The following is a 19,116-nucleotide window of genomic DNA, read 5'->3' on the forward strand; positions in this document are numbered from 1 at the left end:
AGACAGAGACACACAAATGATAAGAGACAAGGTGGTGGGCGGGATAGTCATCACAGAATAGAGCACACAGCAAGACTAACTAGAAGTGCAGATGAGAGGAAAGGATTCAGTGTTCCTCCTGAATGATGATGGAATGGAAAAATCAAAGACAAAGTTAACAAGAGAGTTTATTTTCTGACTGCAGGTCTGCAAAGTGAGAAGGGAGAGGGTGTGTGCAAAGCAGGAAGAACAGAAACTGATACGGGACATAGATCATCTCGCTTGGTTATCTTCATTAGGGCAAAAAGATGCCAACCACAACTGAAACTAGGCCTTGTCTACTCTGAGGTTTTTTCTGAAAAATCTCCCACAATTGCTGTAGCACAAGTATAGCTCCACTGATGCTAGTAACATAATTCCCAAAAGATACAGCTGCACTAGTGCATGAGTGCACACTATAGTCTAGACAGGACTCAGGCATTTTTACCACTGGTCACCCAGTGGTCACAACATCTGAGGCCTGCCTACACCACAGCTTCCATCAGTGCTACCACCTCTGGAGAGGCACCCATTAGGAATAAGAAAATGTCATTTTTTTTCAATGAGAAGGTTCAGAGTTCCTCAGAAACAGGTGAAAGTGGAGGGGCTGTCCCCAGCAGGACTAGTTTGAGGAGAGAGAGAGAGATCAGGACAATTTGAGAAAGATGCATCTGTTGCAATCAGGAGCAGTTGGACAGGAGGGTCATAATTTGGGGCCATTTGGGGAGTATTTTGTTTGTATGTCACCATCAGGGGCAGTTTGGAAGGTGTCCTGTGTCACAGGCAGGAACAGCCTGGGGATGTGTGGCAGTGTCAGGAGCAGTTTGAGGGGTGTTGTGTGTCACAACTGGGAGTGTTTTGGGGGTGTCACAAGCAGAGGTAGTTGGGGGGAGTTGTGTGTCACAATCGGGCAGTTTGAGGAGGGTACTTCCCTCCTCCATTATCTGGGTTAAGCACTGGTTTGTTATATTTTACACAATTTTCATTGCAGCGGGAAAGGGCTAAAAATCAGTTCCCTGCCCTGTTGGCTTGGGCTGGAACCTGACTGGGAGGTGTCTTTCCTCCCCCGGCCTGCCTCCTCCTGCTCTCTGGAGCCGCGGGAGTGCATTCCCGCTCCCCCCCCCCCCCCAACACACACACACACACAAATAACACCCCCGCGCCGGCGCGCAGCATCCTGCCTTAAAGCTCCTCGGCTCTGCTGCTCACTTCGCGCCCCGGGGCTGCGGGACTCCACCAGCTGCCCCGCGTTCAGACTTTCTTCCCACTCCCCACTGGCTCCGAAAGCCTGAGCCCCGCCTCGCCTTGAGGCTTTATTTCCTCCCCGGCTCGGCCACTCTGCAGTGTCAGCAGCGCCCAGGAGAGCGGGACCTGCCCCCCAGGCCTGGGGCGGATCCCTGCTGCAGGGGTCGCTCCCGCCACCCCATCCTCGTGGGAGAGGGGGCTGCCTGCGAACAGCTGGGCTGGGGGAGCCGCAGGGCCGGGCTGAGCCCCCCCTGCCTGCGACCGTGCTGGCTGCTGCCCTCCCGGCGTCGGGGCTACTCCAATGCCGGCTGTGCCTGCGCTGCCCCACCTTCCTCGGGCGGCTGGGAGCTGGGGGCAGAGCTGCCCCTGTAAAGCCCAGCCCCGGCCTGGGGGGAGCCCGGGGCAGCCCAGCAGCGAGCGAGGACCAGCCAGAGTCCCGCAGTCACCACGCGGGAGCTCGCCCTCCCATTGGTCCCTGGCTCCCCTCCCCTCGCCTGACGCGGGGCGTGGGGTTTAAATGCCTCCTGGCCGGAGCCCGCGGAGCCTTTTTGCCCCCAGCTCATTTGCTGGAGTTTTATTGCTGGAAATGACCGACAGCTCTGGGAGGGGAAGGGGGGTCACCTCATCCCCTCACTCGCCCCGCCAATGACCAGTGACTCTAACCCCCAGGAGCCACCCATGAAGCATCACTTCACTTTGCAGAACAACAGTTGACGATCCAAAAAAATCAGTTCGCAGCTGCCTTTAGCCATGAGCTGTTTGGATGTTATGTACCAAGTCTATGGTCCTCCCCAGCCTTACTTTGCAGCAGCCTATAGTCCTTATCACCAGGTATGTGTGGGGCACCTCGGCGGAGAGAGCCAGAGAGGGAGGGGTGTCCTCTGGGAGATGCCAAACCAGGACTAGCTTCCTAGGAACTTAATGGTTCTGACTCAGAGCAGCATCCCACGCCGTGTAGCTGTCTGCTTGTCTCAACGCCGTTTGTAGTCCGTGCCGTGTTTTAGATTCATGGGCCAACGTTGCAGGATGAGAGTAAACGTAACTCACCAAACTTCGAGTAAAGAATGAATCCGCGTCCCTTCTTATTCGTTGTCTTTACATTGTTAGCTGTGTTGGTGCGGTGTGTGGAAATGTAAATGCTCATTGGAAGTTGCAGGGGGGTAACTGTAAACATTCCGGCTCAGAGTAGTCACTGCAATCTAAGCAACTGTCATTAGAAAAAGACTTTGCCACATGTCACTTTCGACAGCTATATTATCATCCTATCGTACAGGTTTTGCTTCTAATGGGGCGGGTGTGTTTTTTTGTGGTTGGCGTGAGTGTTCTGCACACTGAAGCTTGGAGGGAGGGGCTGTATTGATTATTAAACTGTCAGATTCCTACAGCTGGTTGTGAAGGAAGCTGGGAACATTTGGAGTGGGGAAGGTTTTCGTTTAGTTTGTTGGAGGCAAACGGCGTTAGGTCGTAGGTGATGCTAAACTATTTTCACGTCGGGTTGTATATTCTATGTCTTTGCTCCTGTTTCAACTAAATCAAAAAAGTGTGTCGGGGGAAGACAAGCCATTTTCGTTTCCACACCAACCGGCCACAGCTTTTAGCGCGACATTAAATCAGTTCCATCCAAATTGTAAACTGCGGGGTTAGTTTCTTTAAAAAAAAAAAAACGTGGGCGTTGCAGTGCTTGTGAATAAAGTGTTGCTGGCTAGTTCTGCACGGGCCAGATTATCATTCGTGTCAAGTAATCCCAGTATTTCAATACAGTGACACAGCCAAACACTGCGAGATTTTGGTTCCAAACGAAGTCCGGCTTGTAAAGGGAACTTTTCACCCCGAGCCATAGACTCTTTCATTGTGTCGGACAGGATCCGAGATTCCGAGCTCACTTTACAAGGGGAGTGCACCTGTTCAACAACCATCTTTCTTTCTTTCTTTCTTTCTTTCTTTTTCTTTTCTCCCCCTCTCTCCCTCCCTCTCGCCTTTCCTGCCTCCAAAAATGGAGAGTGGGAAATCCCCACCAACGAAAAAATGGCCAAAAAAACCACCAGGGCTCCTTTCTGCCCTCGTGGACCGACACCATGGAGTCCTCGGGTGCTGTGCGTGCAGCCCTGAGGATAGAACCGGGCCCCTCGTTCGGGCGATGCATTCAGACTGCTTTGCTTGCACATGGCTAGGGAAGGTTTAGCTGACCCGTCTTTGTTCAGGCAGAATATTACACACGTCTTCCCGATTTACCTGCCGTTTGTTGCAGGAGATCTAGAATACCGGATAGAAATAACAGCTGATGTTTCCCCCCCTCTCTTTCTTAGCATTAACAGTAGGGGGACTCATTAGATTCAATGGCAGCGTTGGAAGCAAGTTGAAAAGTGGTGTCCATGAAGATGTGCCATGCTGAAATGTGTCGCGTGTCTTGGCCAGGGACGCTGAAACAGGCCCCTGTCCTGCCCGGAGTAGGTGGCCCGAAGCGAGAAGGAGCCTGCCTTGGCCTCCCTTCATTTCTCCCCGCAACCTTGTCTTCCATGAGTTCTCCATGGTACCCGAGTTCCAGCTGAAAGCCCCTCTGTCTGCAATATCCGAATCCAATCATTCGTGTCTAAAGAAACTGCCCTTAGCAGCTGCAGACACGCTAGAAAAAATGGAAAACATTTAGCACACTTTCGAGTGAATTCCAGTTTTTAAAAGAACCCAGTGAAAACAATCCAGTCTTATAGGAAATACCGTGGGTTTCTTTCTGCTCCTGCTTGCCAAGTACGTGGTTTCCCCCTGAACTGTATTTGAAGCTGCCAATCTTTTTCTCCAGTTATAATTTATAAGACCCTCTTTGGGAACATTTTTGTCATCAGTTACACTCCTGCGAGCCCATTGACTTCAGCAGGGATCTGACTGAGGGCAGGGCCGACCCTTTTATTTCGAACGTTTCCTGTCTAGATATAATAGATAAGAAACGATTTTCTATGGGTAACCGGGCGGGCTTGGGTTGGCACAATTACATTTATTGAAACGATGCCCGTTCCCACCTCGCTTCCCACCATTCTTCTGCCTTCCAACGCAAGACCCACAAAAGTCTCCAACGTTCATTTGCCCCGCGGTTAGCGTGGTGCTTTGTTTTAAGGTTCTTCCCTCTGGTCTCCGGGTGAGGTACACTCCCGGATTCTTTGCATTTGTTAATTTCTCCTGGCAGTTTTTGTCTGTATTGCAAAGGAGGCTTCATTCCCTCATCGCCTGTCTTTCCCCCTCCATAGGTTTCCATACATGCCATGCATTTCGATGCAATGTATATACGCCTCGCGTATCAGCTACTTCTCCAGACATTTCTCTAGCGCTAAGATTGGGAACAAGGGGGCTAAATCCAGGGATAGGGGGTAACTAGCGGACTTCAGGCATCCCTCCTCTTGCCTATCGTTATTGGAAGCTCTTGGGACGAATAGGGGATTTGTTCTGAACTCATGGGGAACGTATGTCGTGGCTGGCGGGGGTAATACCCTGTTTCCATACCGCACGGCCCCCGGCAGGCATGGATTTAGCGGCCAGCTGGATCTCAGGGCACTGCTCCGCGTTGCACCGCTTGGCGTGACTGGGTTTATTTTCTTCCCTCCTTCCTGACAGAAACTAGCCTTTTACTCGAAAATGCAGGAAGCCCCCGAAAGCGCCAGCAGTGCCAGCACCAGCAGCGGCAGCAGCTCCTTCTCCAGCCATGCCCCTGCCAGCATCAAGGAGGAAGACTGCAGCCCCGAGAAGGAGCGCCCCCCCGAGGCCGAGTATATCAACTCCCGGTGCGTCTTGTTTACCTACTTCCAAGGGGACATCAGCTCCGTGGTAGATGAGCACTTCAGCCGGGCCCTGAGCCAGCCCAGCAGCTATTCGCCCAGCAGTGCCAGCGCCAAGACGTCACGGAGCACCAGCTCTTGGAGGGGTGAGCACTGGGGGGCTCTTTCTATTGGGGTTCCCAAAACAACCACCAACAAAACCGAGAAGATTTTCCAAAAAGGCTCAGGGCTTCCTGCAGCATTTGGGTCTCCCTAAAGGACCCCTCCACCCACCGGCTTCCAGAGAAAGCCCCCCCCCCCCAGCACTTTCCTAACCCTGTAAAAAAGCCAAAAGAAAACGACCCTCCAAGGGCTTATTAGAGCCGATCTCCTCCAACGACCAGCCAGCGCTAGCCCACCTATGGGAAGTTTTCTGCTCTTGCAGTTGAAACCCTGTCCCAGGCAGAGGGGGAGCGGGGCGCAAGGGAGGTTGGTAACATTCAATGAAGTTGCCAAGAAAAATTCCCTGAACAGTTGGGAGTAAAACTGAAATAAATGGGGTTAGACATGCTGTTCCCTTACAGAAAAATACCCAAATTACCTGTATTAAATGGAACAGGATCGGGCTCCATGGTTTTGTTTTGCAAACTATTTTAATGTAAACTATACAACGAATATTCCCAGCTTTGGGAATTGAAATTGGTTAATTTGAGGCTTAGTAGGAGTAATTTTTTTAGAGGGCAGAGCCCATAACGTCTACTGAACTCCATCAGAATTGTAGGTGCTCCTAAATATCTATCTCTGAGAAATGACCGTTCAGTTAAAATCACGTTGATCTGTATGTGTGCTCTTATACGTGGGAGTTGTACAAATTCTGTCGCGAAAATTTTCTCCATTGGTTAGCAATTCCAGCTCTTAAATGCGTTATGTTAGCTTCTCCGAAAAAATTTAAGTCTAGTTACAATTATAGCGATATATTTTCTTGTTTTTACTAAGAAACAGCTTCTTGTATGTTGCCCTTCGAGACTTCCCCCCTCCATGACACTGAAATGCAACTGACTATAAAATGTTGCTGAAATTGGTGTAGGGAATTTAAACAATGGCCCCGAAATTACGATGTGATTCAACCTGTAGGAACTGGAAAAACACAGAGGTTCCCCACATGGAACTATTTTCATCTGATTTTTTACCATGCGTTCTTATTTTATTTGTTAGCATGTCTTTAAGCAGAAGTCCCAGTAGATGCCATTGCGCTTCAGAACGGGTAGAGTACCATCTGGCCCTTGGTTTCTAGTTTAAGTACATTGATAGGGAGGGGTGTTTTGTTAATGTAGAAACATTTTCACTGCTCCCGTCCCAGCGCCCCAGACAGATTATATATGATCTATAGATCCAGTTCAAGGTATATAATAGATTGTCATATCTTTTGAGGCAGGGGGGAAATAAATAAAAACAATACCTTATTTAAATGCAGGATAGCAAGACTTCAAAATATTCGTTCAGCCTTTCAAGTTTGTGACTCTATTCCCCGTCCGTCCTATGTGGGGAAGAGAGAAACCCGCGGTGCAGTTTATGACAAAGTTAACTAAAATGAGCTTGTTTATAAGAAAACAAGAACTATAGACATGCAGAGAGGGTATTCATGAGAAAGCACGTTATGAAGGATACTATTTTCTGCAGCATACTCAGCAACATGTGGGAGAGAGAAGGCTATCATGACTAAGCCAATAGCTAACTTTAAATTTAAGACTTTAGCGGCCACTTACTTCCCCCCGAAGAATAAAGCGTGTAGCATTTCCCAGGAAAGCATTCCATCCCAGACCCTCTGAATGTTTTCTTGCGTAACAACATATTTTACTTCAGAGCAGGTATTCTGTATTTTAGCGTCCAAAGAGATAAACTGGACCCGGTTGGGCTTATAACAAGGTTGAAACCCTGATGACAATTACAGATTCTTAGACACCCTGGCCCATACCGTATACTGGTAAAATCGCCAGTGAGCTGTTCACTTCAGTGGGAGATTTGCCTGGGGGGGGGGAGGACTTGAGTCCTCTGTATTATAAATCTAGCCAAGATTCTGCTTCAAAGTTTCCCAATCTCGACGTGTATTTCTGTCAGTGGTTTATAAAAATGAAATACTAGTTGAAATTTGGCAGGGGTGAAAGATATTCCGTGCTGGAGGTGCCTGTGGTGTGCTACATCCCACTCTCTGAATACAGCTGAAGGATCCTTGCCAGGGATTCAGAGATAACTTACCTCTGGCTCACACTTCTTTAATGCACATTTTATTCCCTTTAGGAATGCACAACATACCATATTAATAATACTTAACATTGCTATCTTCACTATTGGTAAATATTATTTCATCCTGCATATTGCTTGATTGGCAAATAAAATACAGAATTCCTGCCGGGAAGAACTTACAGTCCTAAGCGACCTGCAAAACGCATTACAAATGTTAGCAGCGCACCTGTGAGGCAGGCAAGCATTATTAGCCTAACTTTACAGGTGGGGGAATTGCCCACGGTCATTCAGAGAACAAGTGACCTGACTCCTAATGCCTCCTCATTCTAGATCTGCCTGCCTCCAAAGAGCATGGGGAGGAGAGATGTCTTTATATACTGAGTATGTAAATGCTAAGTAAAAATATATACATGTTGCTAAAAATCTATAAGGTCTTTCTTTTCCTCCCCTGGAAATTACTCTGTGCAGAAGTGACTTGTTTTATCTACCAGGGGGAAAGAAACCCCGTAGATCTAGGGCTTTTTCCAAGAACCACAAAAAACGTGGACGCCCCAATTGTTTTAATTCACAAAGAAACAAAGGCCTGGATCTGTCGGAGGCAGGGATCTGACAGGCGCAGTACTGTAGATGGTTAGCCGGAGAAGGATCTGTTTGAGGATCTACAGGGAGATTGATCTCTGATTTATTGTGTGTGAGAGCTGTCTGGGGATCTGTTGGATGGTTAGATGGAGGGGATCTGCTTGGGGATCCACTGGAATGGTTGGCTGGAGGGGGTCTGTTTCGGGATCTATTGGATGGTTAGCTGGAGGGGGTCTATTTGGGGATCTGATCTCTGATTTATTGGGGGTGTGAGCTGCTGGGGTCTGTTGGATGGATATCTCGGGGGGAAATCTATGGGAGTTGAGCTCTGGTGATTTATTGGGTGTGTGAGCTTTTGGGGTCTTTTGGATAGTTGGGGGGGTGTTGAGGATCTCCGTGGGGTCGATTCGGGGGTGCCCAGTTTGCAGATCTATTGGGGCGCCAGAGTGCACAGAGAAGGGGAGGTTTCTCTGGCTCACGCTGCTCCTCTCTCTCTCTCTCTCTCTGGTCCCTTCTCTCCCCAGACGGCTCCTTCCCGATGAGCCAGCGCAGCTTCCCCGCTTCCTTCTGGAACAGCGCTTACCAGCCCTCCTCGGTCCCGGCCTCCCTGAGCAGCAGCCTGGGCAGCCCCCTGGCCGCCGCCGCCCACAGCGAGCTGCCCTTCGCCGCGGCCGACCCCTACTCGCCGGCCGCGCTGCACGGCCACCTGCACCAGGGCGGGCCGGAGCCCTGGCACCACCCGCACCCGCACCCCTACCTGGGCGCGCAGGGCTCCGCCTACCCCCGCCCCGCCGCCATGCACGAGGTCTACGGCGCCCACTTCGACCCCCGCTACAGCTCGCTGCTGGTGCCCGCCGCCTCGGTCCGCCCGCACCGCCTGCCGCCCGCCGCCGCCGCGCCCGCGCCCGGCAGCCCCCAGTGCGAGCTGGGCAAGAGCGAGCCCGCCAGCGCGGCCTGGGCGGCGCCGGGCCCTTTCCCCAGCCCGGCGGGGGACATGGCCCAGGGCCTGGGCCTCAATGTGGACGCAGGTAAGGGGCCCCGCCCACCCGACATGCGCTGGTGCCGGGCCTGCTCCCGCGCTCCCCGATTAGCCTTTCCTGGGCCCGCATGGGGGCAACGGAGCAGGGCGCCATGGGGAGGTGCTGGGCCCCAGAGCGAGGGGCCGGCCAGGGGCGTGACCTGCTCTGGCCAGCCCAGTGCAAGGGCACTGGTTACAAACCCGCAGTTGCCAGCCACACAGTGGTCCATGCCCCACCATGCTTTACCCCCCAACACTGGAAACCCTCCCCCCCGATTCCCTATGGCCAGCGCGCCCCCCAACCCTGCCACAAATGCCCAGCACCCTGCACAACACCACCCCTGCCCAGCGCCCCACACAGAACCCCCACTCCCTAGAGCCCCAACACACAGAGCTCCTCCCCACCCCCTCCCAGCCCAACACTGCCCCAGACCCCCAAGAGACCCACTCCCCCACACCCTGCCTCCCGGTCCCACTCACCGGCCCTGCTGGGAGGCGACTGTGTCTGCTGGGCTGAGCCGCCAGGGCTGGTCCCAGGATGGGGAATCACTCTGGCCCCTTGGGAGTGGCGAGATCAGCCAGGTCCATGGCCTGCTCCGGCCGGGGTCCTTCAGGACCCACTTACCTTGGGGGGCCCAGCCAAGCCCCCTTCCGCTGTTTCTTCCCAACTGGCTGAGACTGGCCAGGCTTCTGCACCAGTCCCAGGCAGCTCAGCTCTGGGGAGACAGGCGGGACCTTACCAGTGATGGGAAGCAGAGACTGCCCGAAGCTGGAGGTGCACTGGGGGGCCGGCCGGGGGCAGAGAGAAACCGGCGGGTGGGGCCGAGGTGGAGAGGAGCCCTTGACTGGCAGGCGAGCAGGTCGAGAGGAGCCAGTGGGCTGGCGGGTCTCGGGGCACAGTGCAAGCAGAGCAGGCCAGGGCCACTTCTGAGCATGGGCCCGGCTCCATGGCGCCACTGGCACCATTGTAAACCCAGCACTGCCCCAGGGCTGAGGAGAGGTTTGAGTTGGGAGCAGGCTCCAGACTGCCCCGCCTGGCAATAACGGGAAGGCTGCTGCCTAAGGGCCCTCCCTTGCCCCAGGACAAGCTGCACTTCAGCTAAGGCCGCCTGCAGGCCCCAATGAGGTGTTTCCAGACTTCACCTTCCCCCACATCTGCTATCCTCCACTGGGTGAGGGGAAGCACAATTGCTTTTCCCAGGGAAAAGTGCAACGGTTTCCCCTCCCCTAAGAAAGCTGATATGTTGGTCTTTTATGTGTGATCAGGTGCACAGGGAAAGCTTTTTGCAGCTATGTTTTCACTGGAAAGGTGAGACAGATATAGCCCTGGTTTCTAGCAGGGTGAGCACATAGAAATAGGGAACGCTCTCTGGGAAGCATTTCTCAGTACTGGGCACATGGTTATTCTGACCACAGTGAATGATCCCTCTAAGCTTTAGACAAAACAGGAATCCACACTTTTCCCTGGCCTAGTTTGGTTTTTTTTTCCTTTGCTTCACCACTGCCTTTCATTCTGGGGAGCCTCACTTTAGAGCCCTTCTCCGCTCTCACAAGGAAATAGTGGTGTTTGGCTTTCTCTGTCCTTAAACATCTTGTACCTGTTTTTCTTCTTTCCCCCTTTTTTCCCCTTCTCTCCATTCTCAGGTTTGCAGCCTCAGGATAAAAGCAAGGATCTGTACTGGTTTTAGACCTGTCCTTCACCTCTTCTTCCCCTGGGCTCTCCCCCAGTAGATCTCTGCCTAGTAGAATTGGTGACATTCAGAGCTGAAATCAAGTGGGTTTGTAACAGCTTCTGATCTTGGTTTTCAGCTCGCCGTTATTCCTTCTGTGGTGGATCTCTCCTGAGCTGATCTGCTGACTCAAAGACCCCCCGAGTCCCCTTCCTCTCTTCCTTCAGACAAGCCCACCACGGCTCAGCATCTATGCCAGGCATTTCAAGGACAAGAACACGGGGAAGGCAATGGGACTTCATACTACTTGGCATTTCAAATACAATACTTAAGACATATTGTGGAGGATAAAATTCCTTCTGTTGAAAGAGGAGAGCCAAAGACACTTTTATTTAAACTAACTCCACACCCAGAACTGTGGTCAGACTGCTTTAAAAAAGTTAAATTATGTGGACAGTGATGTGAAATCACTGGCCTTCTTAAGGAAGGAGGAGGGAAAGTTGTTGGTTTTCTTTGGTGGTGGTGTGAATATTTTTTATGCCAATGAGAATTATTTCTTGAAAGCAGGTTGGGGAGATACTCAGTGATTTTGAACTGGATTTGTACTTTACATTATAGAAAACTGAAAGGAAAGGACATTTTAACTCATGAACACTTTTGGACCGTTAACAAAATTGGACAGATCTTTCAGCCTGGGGTTGAGTGGCAAGTGGCTAGCTTGGGCCACCTGCCCTCGGCTTACAGAAATGCAGCTGTTCCAGGAACAACTGTTCAAACTCCAGAAACTTGACAACCAAGGTGGCACTTCTCAGAGTTTGGCACAACAATTGCATTGGAGATAGATATATATATATATATAATTTTTTTTTACAAGGAATGTTTTATGATGAAAGAAGAAACCCTTAAAAAAATAAAATCTGACAGCCTTCATGGGGAACAACTGGAGCACACCAGAAGGAAAGGCACATTGTGAACAATTGATATTTACTGCCTCTAATATTTCTCTTTGTCTGTGTGTTGCTGTCATTCTGTCACTTTAATAGTAATTTTTTGAGGGTGGGAATAAGGGATGTTTTTAAATGTAGAAAAGCTATATTAAAGATGTCTCCTTTCACCCAGCATGTGTGTTTGTGAAGGATTAAAGCTAAACAAATAGGGTGATGTCACAAAGTGGAAACTTTAGGGTGAAACGGGGAAAAAACACCTGTAACGTGGACAAAGCGAACCATTTTAGTTACTTTGTATTAAAGCTCAACAGAAATCTTGATGGTGCAAAATATCTTCTTACATGAGTTTTAAAAGGAAGTGTGACAAATACAGAGGATAAGGGCATACAATAGTGCTTAGCCACTATATGTTACAGGTTACAGTCTCCTTGTATGATGAACTAATATAAAATAAGCAAGGTGTCATTCTGCAACAAAATGTCCCCCTTCAAAAAGTTCAGAAAAGAGAGGATTGTAAAACCCAGCAGTTCCTATTAGTTTTGTAATTCAAAACGCTTATACAGTCACATCAGTGTCAACTAAAACTTCCTCATGCTGGATCAGGGACACTGAGAATTGGATCATGCTTCTTCTGGATTTCCCTTCAACACTGGCTATAAGGTAGCTAGATTTATGGAGGAGCATGGGAATCTTAGTAATGAGAATTAAGGAAAGCACTGTATATAACCACTGGCTGAAAATTGATTTGAGAAACACTTTATTTAAGGACCATCTTCACTTAGTGCTTTGCAGAAGATGGTGCACTGTGATTATTTTAACCCAGGGCACCCACAAGAATTTTCCTCTTAGTCTACAGTAAACCAGGACCCAGACAGGCTGCAGAAAGGCAGACTGTGGAATTTATTTATATTTATTGAACCAAAATATTCACAGGATCCTACATAGGAAAGAGGCATCAGCTCTTGGAAAAAACACATATTAAGAAGAGTTAGTCAAAAAGTGATAGTTTGGGAGGTACAGGGGGTAGGTTTTTGTCCAAAAATGCTGCTTTTTTTAAATTTTGAAAATTCAAAAAAATTCAGCCAGCTCTAGTATGAAGTGCACTTCATTGGGAATGTTTATTCTCTCCTCCATTCCCTATCCTCCCCCACACACCTCCTGAGGCTCATACTGAGCAGGGCTGGGTGAATTCAGCCACAATGTATTTGTGAATATTCTTGCAAGTAAAACCCAGCCATTCACTTCAGTGGCATTCACAACAGTGATCCGTGAACTTTAATTCAGGGGACCGAAAGTTTATTTGCAATAAGGTTTGCACAAATACAGAATCTGTAAGTATTGGTATGAGTGTTTGTACTGAAAATGCTCCTGTTCTTATTTATTGTTGGTACAGTGGTGGCACCCCTGGGCCCCACATCAGAACGGGGGCCTCTTTGTGCGAGGTACTATGAAAACATAAAGTAAAAAAAAACCACCACAACTACTCCCCCAAAGAGATTACAATCTAAATTCATATTAACCCTGATCCTGCAAAAAAGGCATGCTTAACTTTATACACAGTGTGGTGTTCGTTGACCTCAAGGGGACTACTTGCAGTGTATAAACTTAAACACATGCAGGACTGGGGCCTTAGACTGTAAGATCTGAGAAGAAACTATCTTTTTACTATATGTTTATACCGTGCCTAGCACAGTGGGTCCCTCAGTGCTACAGAAATAATTTCTCTCTTGGCCATTTTTAAGCTGTTGTACTACTGTTTGCACACCAAATCTATTGAACAAGTATGAACGTTTGCAGGTAATCTGTAAATATGGTCACCATCACTTCCTGCTTAATAAAGCATAGGTCACCCAATAAGTGAACAGACCCACAAGTGTCCAGTGCAGTGGCATGAAGAGAATAATCACAGCAATCATTTTGTGAACGAGGGTGTTTGCAGTGTCTGGCTGCAGAACAACTGAGCATAACCAAGAAACTAATTAAAACCACAACCTGTTCACAGAGATTTCCAGAAAGGAAACACAAGTGAAATTCACTTAAACAGTTTCCTGCAAATAGTTTATACTGAGTATAATGTGAGGAAAAAACCAGGATTCAATGTATGTAATTTTTAAGGGTTTGAGGGTTAATACGCTGAGTATCTTCAATAAGGACTTTTCCTTTTCTTTTTTCTTATGAAAATTGTGGACATTTGACACAACCTTGTTCATGCCAAAGGCAAAAAAAAATTGTTCTTCAGGAAAATTTTTACGAGCTCCAGCCTTAACACTAGTCCCCGGCAGAGATACTTGAGCAGAATCCAGAGACGAGGAGAACTGCATTTAAGACTGGAAAATTGCACCAATCTCTGCTTTGGTTTTGATGGTGGAATTTTAAAAGGGGCTCCTGGGAGCTTCTCCAACAGTGGTGGGTCTGAGAACAAAGCAGACAACGATGTTCACACACAGCTATCCTTGCATTTGGATTTATCTTAACATTGGGTGTGTATTAGCATAAAGACCCTTGTTTCCTAGTGGGTTATTCATATAAGCCCCGAGGGTGGGGAGGCGAGTGAAGTAGATTCTGAATAATCCCTCTGCCCCTCACACAAAGCCTATGTGGCTTGTCTCTGGGGAATCTTATCTGCCCCATCTCCACCTTAGGTTGGGAGGAGCTGCTCTCCCCTCTCACTTTCCCTTTGAAGTTCTATTTAGAATCTATGACGAGTTCTAACATGGGTTTAGATTGGTCCTTGTCTGGAAGGGAGTGAGATGCAGTGGGTGTTTTTGAACACACCAGGGACCATTTACTGGCTTCTCTCATGCATCTTTCTGGCAAGTCTCTAATTAACATGTCCTTTTGCACTGCAGGGAAGCAAACCAGCTTCTTTGGAGGGCTGTGGTGTCCTGGCCAGTGGCTGTGGCCTGTCACCCAGAGGAGCAGTTGCTGCTAGAAAGAGAGAGGGACTGGCTGTTTGTGGGTGTAGTTGGTTGGCTGGAGAAGCAGTCTCTTAGGCCTTGTCTACACTACAAGACTATTTCGAATCTACTTAAGTCGAATTTGTGGATTCGACCTTATGAAGTCGAATTTGTGTATCCACAGTAAATACACTAATTCGAATTTCTGAGTCCACAGTAATGGGGCTGGCGTCGACTTTGGAAGCGGTGCACTGTGGGAAGCTATCCCACAGTTCCCGCAGTCCCCGCTGCCCATTGGAATGCTGGGTAGAGCCCCCAATGCCTGCTGGGGGGAAAAATGTGTCGAGGGTGGTTTTGGGTAACTGTCATCATTGAACCGTCAATCACGCCCTCCCTCCCTGAAAGCTCCGGCGGGAAATCTGTTCGCGCCCTTCTCTTGTCAGTTACAGCGCGTACGCCACAGCACTGCGAGCATGGAGCCCGCTGCGATCATCGCTGCACTTATGGCCGTTGTCAACTCCTCGCACCTTATCGTCCACCTCTTCCACAGTCAGCTGCTGAGAAATCGGGCGAGGAGGCTCCGTCAGCGCGGTGAGGACAGGAAGTCACAGAGTGGCGCAGACCTCTCACAAAGCAGGGTACGCCGCGCCGTGGAGATCATGGTGGCAATGGGTCAAGTTCATGGTGTGGAACGGCGATTCTGGGCCCGGGAAACAAGCACGGACTGGTGGGACCGCGTAGTGCTGCAGGTCTGGGATGAATCACAGTGGCTGGAAACTTCAGGATGCGTAAGGGCACTTTCCTTGAACTCTGTGACTTGCTGTCCCCTGCCCTGAAGCGCCAGGACACCCGGATGCGGGCAGCCCTGAGTGTGCAGAAGCGAGTGGCCATAGCCCTCTGGAAACTTGCAACGCCAGACAGCTACCGGTCAGTAGCGAACCACTTTGGCGTCGGCAAATCTACCGTGGGGGTTGCTGTGATTGAAGTAGCCCACGCAATCGTTGAGCAACTTCTCTCAAAGGTAGTGACTCTGGGAAACGTCCAGGACATCATAGATGGCTTCACCGCGATGGGATTCCCAAACTGCGGTGGGGCTATAGATGGGACTCACATCCCTATCCTGGCACCAGCCCACCAGGCCAGCGAGTACATTAACCGAAAGGGCTACTTTTCTATGGTGCTGCAAGCACTGGTAGACCATAGGGGACGTTTTACCAACATCTTCATTGGGTGGGCGGGCAAGGTTCATGACGCGCGTGTGTTCAGGAACTCTGGTCTGTTTAAACGCCTCCAGGCAGGTACTTTCTTCCCGGACCACAAAGTAACGGTTGGGGATGTGCAGATGCCTACAGTGATCCTCGGGGACCCAGCCTACCCGCTAATGCCCTGGCTCATGAAGCCCTATACAGGCGCCTTGGACAGAGAGAAGGATCTCTTCAACTACCGGCTGAGCAAGTGCAGAATGGTGGTGGAGTGTGCTTTCGGACGTCTCAAGGGGAGATGGCGGAGCTTACTGACTCGCTCAGACATCAGCGAAAAGAATATCCCCGTAGTTATTGCTGCTTGCTGTGTGCTCCACAATCTCTGTGAGAGCAAGGGCGAGACCTTTTTGTCCGGATGGGAGGTTGAGGCAAATCGCCTGGCTGCAGTTTACGCTCAGCCAGACACCCGTGCCGAGAGAATATCCCAGCGGGAAGCGCTGTGTATCCGGGAGGCTTTGAAAGCTAGTTTCCTCGGAGAGCAGGGTAACCTATGACTCTCTACTTGCTTTCAAGAGAAACTGACCCTGGCCTGTGTCTGTATGTGTCGATTTCGATCTGCGGTTACATACCCCATTCTCCAAGTTTCCCCCACTTCCAAAGCACGTTTTAAATCAAATTAATTGTTACACTCATTATTAATAAATCTTTGTTTTACTTTGCATTTCTGTTCAGTTGCTGAAACATGGACGCATACTGTGCTGGGCACGGTGTGCACTGATGTACAGACCGCTTGTTCCATAGAGGAATGACATCCTCCTGCTCCTACATAGGTCTCTGGGGTGGGGGACGGTTGCAAGTGGTTGTGCATCAAGGGGAGGGATTGCAGGAAGGGGTGGGTTTGCAGGAAGGGGCGAGTGGTGCCTTCTTTGGATAGGGGTTTGGATGACGGCAGTGGGCTGCGGGTTTGGGCGTAGGAAGGGGTGAGGGGTGTGGGGGAAGGGTGAGTATCTGTCCGTGGATGAGGGCTCTTGCTGGGGCTCAGGGCAGCGGAGAGGCTCGTTGCTACGGTAGAAGTGCATGGTAAGGGCAGCGTGCCTTAACATTAAGGGGGTGGCAGGCGCTAGGACCCTGGACAAGCATACACATCACAGAATGACACGGGGCAGCATACACCACACAGAGTGACCCTGGTGCCTACTGACTGCAGTGTGTGTGTGCCCTGCAGTTGATCATGCCCCCAAGTCTGTACCCTGGTAATGTAGGCTATATCGTGCAATTATAAATCCCCTCCCCCCCCATACACAAAGAAATCCTCTGACACGAAAGACGTGACCGAAACAGTGAATAACAGCAAACAGCTTTTAATAATCTAATACACAGTGGGGGGATGAAACTTGGATTTGGGACTGGGTGAGCCTGTAAGGGAAGCACTTCTACAAATGTATAGCGTGAGAAGTGTGTGGTACATTAGCGCTATGCAGTGGTGCAGTGACAGTTCTCACGGCCCCTACCGCCCCGCCGTCTTGTACTTTTGGGTGAGGGGGGGGCAGGACTTCTTGGCGGGGGAGGGCGGTTGCAGATACACTGCAGGGGGGCTCTGTCCTCCTGCCTGCGGTCCTGCAGAACATCAACAAGGCGCCGGAGCGTGTCCGTTTGCTCCCTCATTAGCCCAAGCAGCGTTTGAGTCGCCTGCTGGTCTTCCTGCCGCCACCTATCCTCCCGTTCGATGTGTGTGCGATGCTGTTGACATAGGGTCTCTCTCCACTGTGTCTGCTCTGCCGCCTCGGCTCTGGAGCAGGCCATCAGTTCCGCGAACATCTCGTCCCGAGTCTTTTTCTTTCGCCGCCTAATCTGCGCCAGCCTCTGCGAGGGGGATGCCGGGGCAGTCCGGGAAAGAGCCGAAGCTGTGTGATGGGAAAAGTAACTGATTTCCTTGAACAGATACATGTTTGCGAACAGTGAACACAGTCTAGTCAGTTTCTCTGAACAAGACCATACAGGGCAACAAGTCTCACGAGATCTCGGGCCAAGTTCGAGATTTCGGAATACGCTCTCATTGGCTGCGGCATTGCACAGGAGAGCGGACAAGTGGGGAGAGACAACTGAATCCGTCTAGCAGACAGTCCTGGTAAGCCTTACAGTACATTCTGCTTATCAGTTAATGGATAGCTGTGCCCTCCCGCTAAAGGCAATCTGGAAATCATATACTCTGACCCTTTTCCAGCCACTCCCGCCAGTGCACGGGAAAGATCAATGTATGCTTTTCCTATGTGGCCTACAACACGTGGCTGTTAAGCGAGGGTCATTGTTATGCAAAGTAAAAGTCAACCGTTCACAACAGTAACAATACACTAATTGCCCTAATTAGATGCAGCATTTCATGAACGAGATCACCCTGATGCGGGTCCCTCGGAGTCACAAAGAGCGGATGCTAAGGGAAGCCCTGCAGAGACCAGGACCATATGCGGCCATGCTTGTGGAGGCGATGATTCCCATCTACATAAGGATGTCCTGGCGCGGAAGAGTGTGCTTCCACGGAGCACCCAACAAGGCACCTCTCCCCAGGAACCTCCTGCGGAGGCTTTTCGAGGACCTAAATGAGACCTTTCTTGAATTGTCCCTGGAGGATTATTGTTCAATCCCTATATGTGTGGACCTACTTTTCATATAGTTTTTCATTGAAAATTTTATATATAGTATTTCTATTTTTTTATACCTGTTTTATAAAAAATAAATGTTTACATGTTTCTAGCACGTACTGCCTGATCCTTCCCCTGATTCAGAGTCCGGGTTAACGGCCGGGGAGGGTTGGTAGGGGATCTCTGTGAGGGTGATGAAGAGATCCTGGCTGTCAGGGAAAGCGGTTTTGTGTTCGCTGTCGCCTGCGCCGTCCTCCACAGACCCTTCCTCATCTTCCCCATCGGCGAACATCGAGGAGGAACTGTCCAGGTTCACTATGCCATCCACTGAGTCCATGGTCACTGGTGGGGCAGTGGTGGCAGACCCACCTAGAATGGCATGCAGTGCCTCGTAGAAGCGGCATGTCTGGGGCTGGGCTCCGGAGCGTCCGTTTGCCGCTCTGACTTTTTGGTAGCCTTGTCTCAGGTCCTTGATTTTCACGCGGCACTGCATTGCATCCCGGCTGTATCCTTTCTCTATCATTGCTTTGGAGACCTTCTTGAAGGTCTTTGCATTCCGCTTGCTGGAGCGCAGCTCCGACAGCACAGACTCCTCGCCCCACACACCGATCAGATCCAGGACTTCCCGGTCTGTCCATGCTGGGGACCTCTTTCTATTCTTGGATTGGCCGGACTCCTCTGCTGGAGAGCTCTGCATCGTTGCAGGTGCTGCGGAGCTCGCCCCGATGTCCAGCCAGGACGTCAGATTCAAAGTGCCCAGACAGGAAAATGAATTCAAATTTTCCCGGGTCATTTCCTGTGTGGCTGGTCAGAGAATCCAAGCTCGGACTGCTGTCCAGAGCGTCAACAGAGTGGTGCACTGTGGGATAGCTCCCGGAGCTACTAAGTTCGATTTGCATCCACACCTAGCCTAA

General features: G+C 50.3%; 1 protein-coding gene and 1 long non-coding RNA gene across 2 annotated transcripts; one reads left to right on the forward strand and one right to left on the reverse strand.

The window, feature by feature from the left end:
* Positions 1 to 1,816: 1,816 nt before the first annotated feature.
* On the forward strand, positions 1,817 to 12,371 carry VGLL2 (vestigial like family member 2). Its single transcript, XM_045008917.1, has 4 exons — positions 1,817 to 2,094; positions 4,867 to 5,173; positions 8,354 to 8,857; positions 10,657 to 12,371. Exons 1-4 carry the CDS (start codon positions 2,014 to 2,016, stop codon positions 10,695 to 10,697), a joined length of 933 nt encoding a protein of 310 aa, XP_044864852.1. The 5' UTR covers positions 1,817 to 2,013; the 3' UTR covers positions 10,698 to 12,371.
* On the reverse strand, positions 3,401 to 8,649 carry LOC123365899. The gene is made up of 3 exons (XR_006577818.1): positions 8,587 to 8,649; positions 6,466 to 6,543; positions 3,401 to 3,886 (listed from the first exon to the last, which is right to left on the reverse strand). It is a non-coding gene; the product is annotated as an uncharacterized LOC123365899 (long non-coding RNA).
* Positions 12,372 to 19,116: the final 6,745 nt, after the last annotated feature.

This window comes from Mauremys mutica, chromosome 3 (assembly GCF_020497125.1).
Source record: "Mauremys mutica isolate MM-2020 ecotype Southern chromosome 3, ASM2049712v1, whole genome shotgun sequence".
In the NCBI taxonomy this organism is placed as follows: Eukaryota; Metazoa; Chordata; order Testudines; family Geoemydidae; genus Mauremys; species Mauremys mutica.

Bases quoted from the DNA above. Each gene is read 5' to 3' on its own strand.
- VGLL2 (XM_045008917.1), top strand. From the start codon at position 2,014: ATGAGCTGTTTGGATGTTATGTACCAAGTCTATGGTCCTCCCCAGCCT. The intron at 2,095-4,866 runs GTATGTGTGGGG...CCTTCCTGACAG, and splicing joins CCTATAGTCCTTATCACCAG to AAACTAGCCTTTTACTCGAA. The intron at 5,174-8,353 runs GTGAGCACTGGG...TTCTCTCCCCAG, and splicing joins GAGCACCAGCTCTTGGAGGG to ACGGCTCCTTCCCGATGAGC.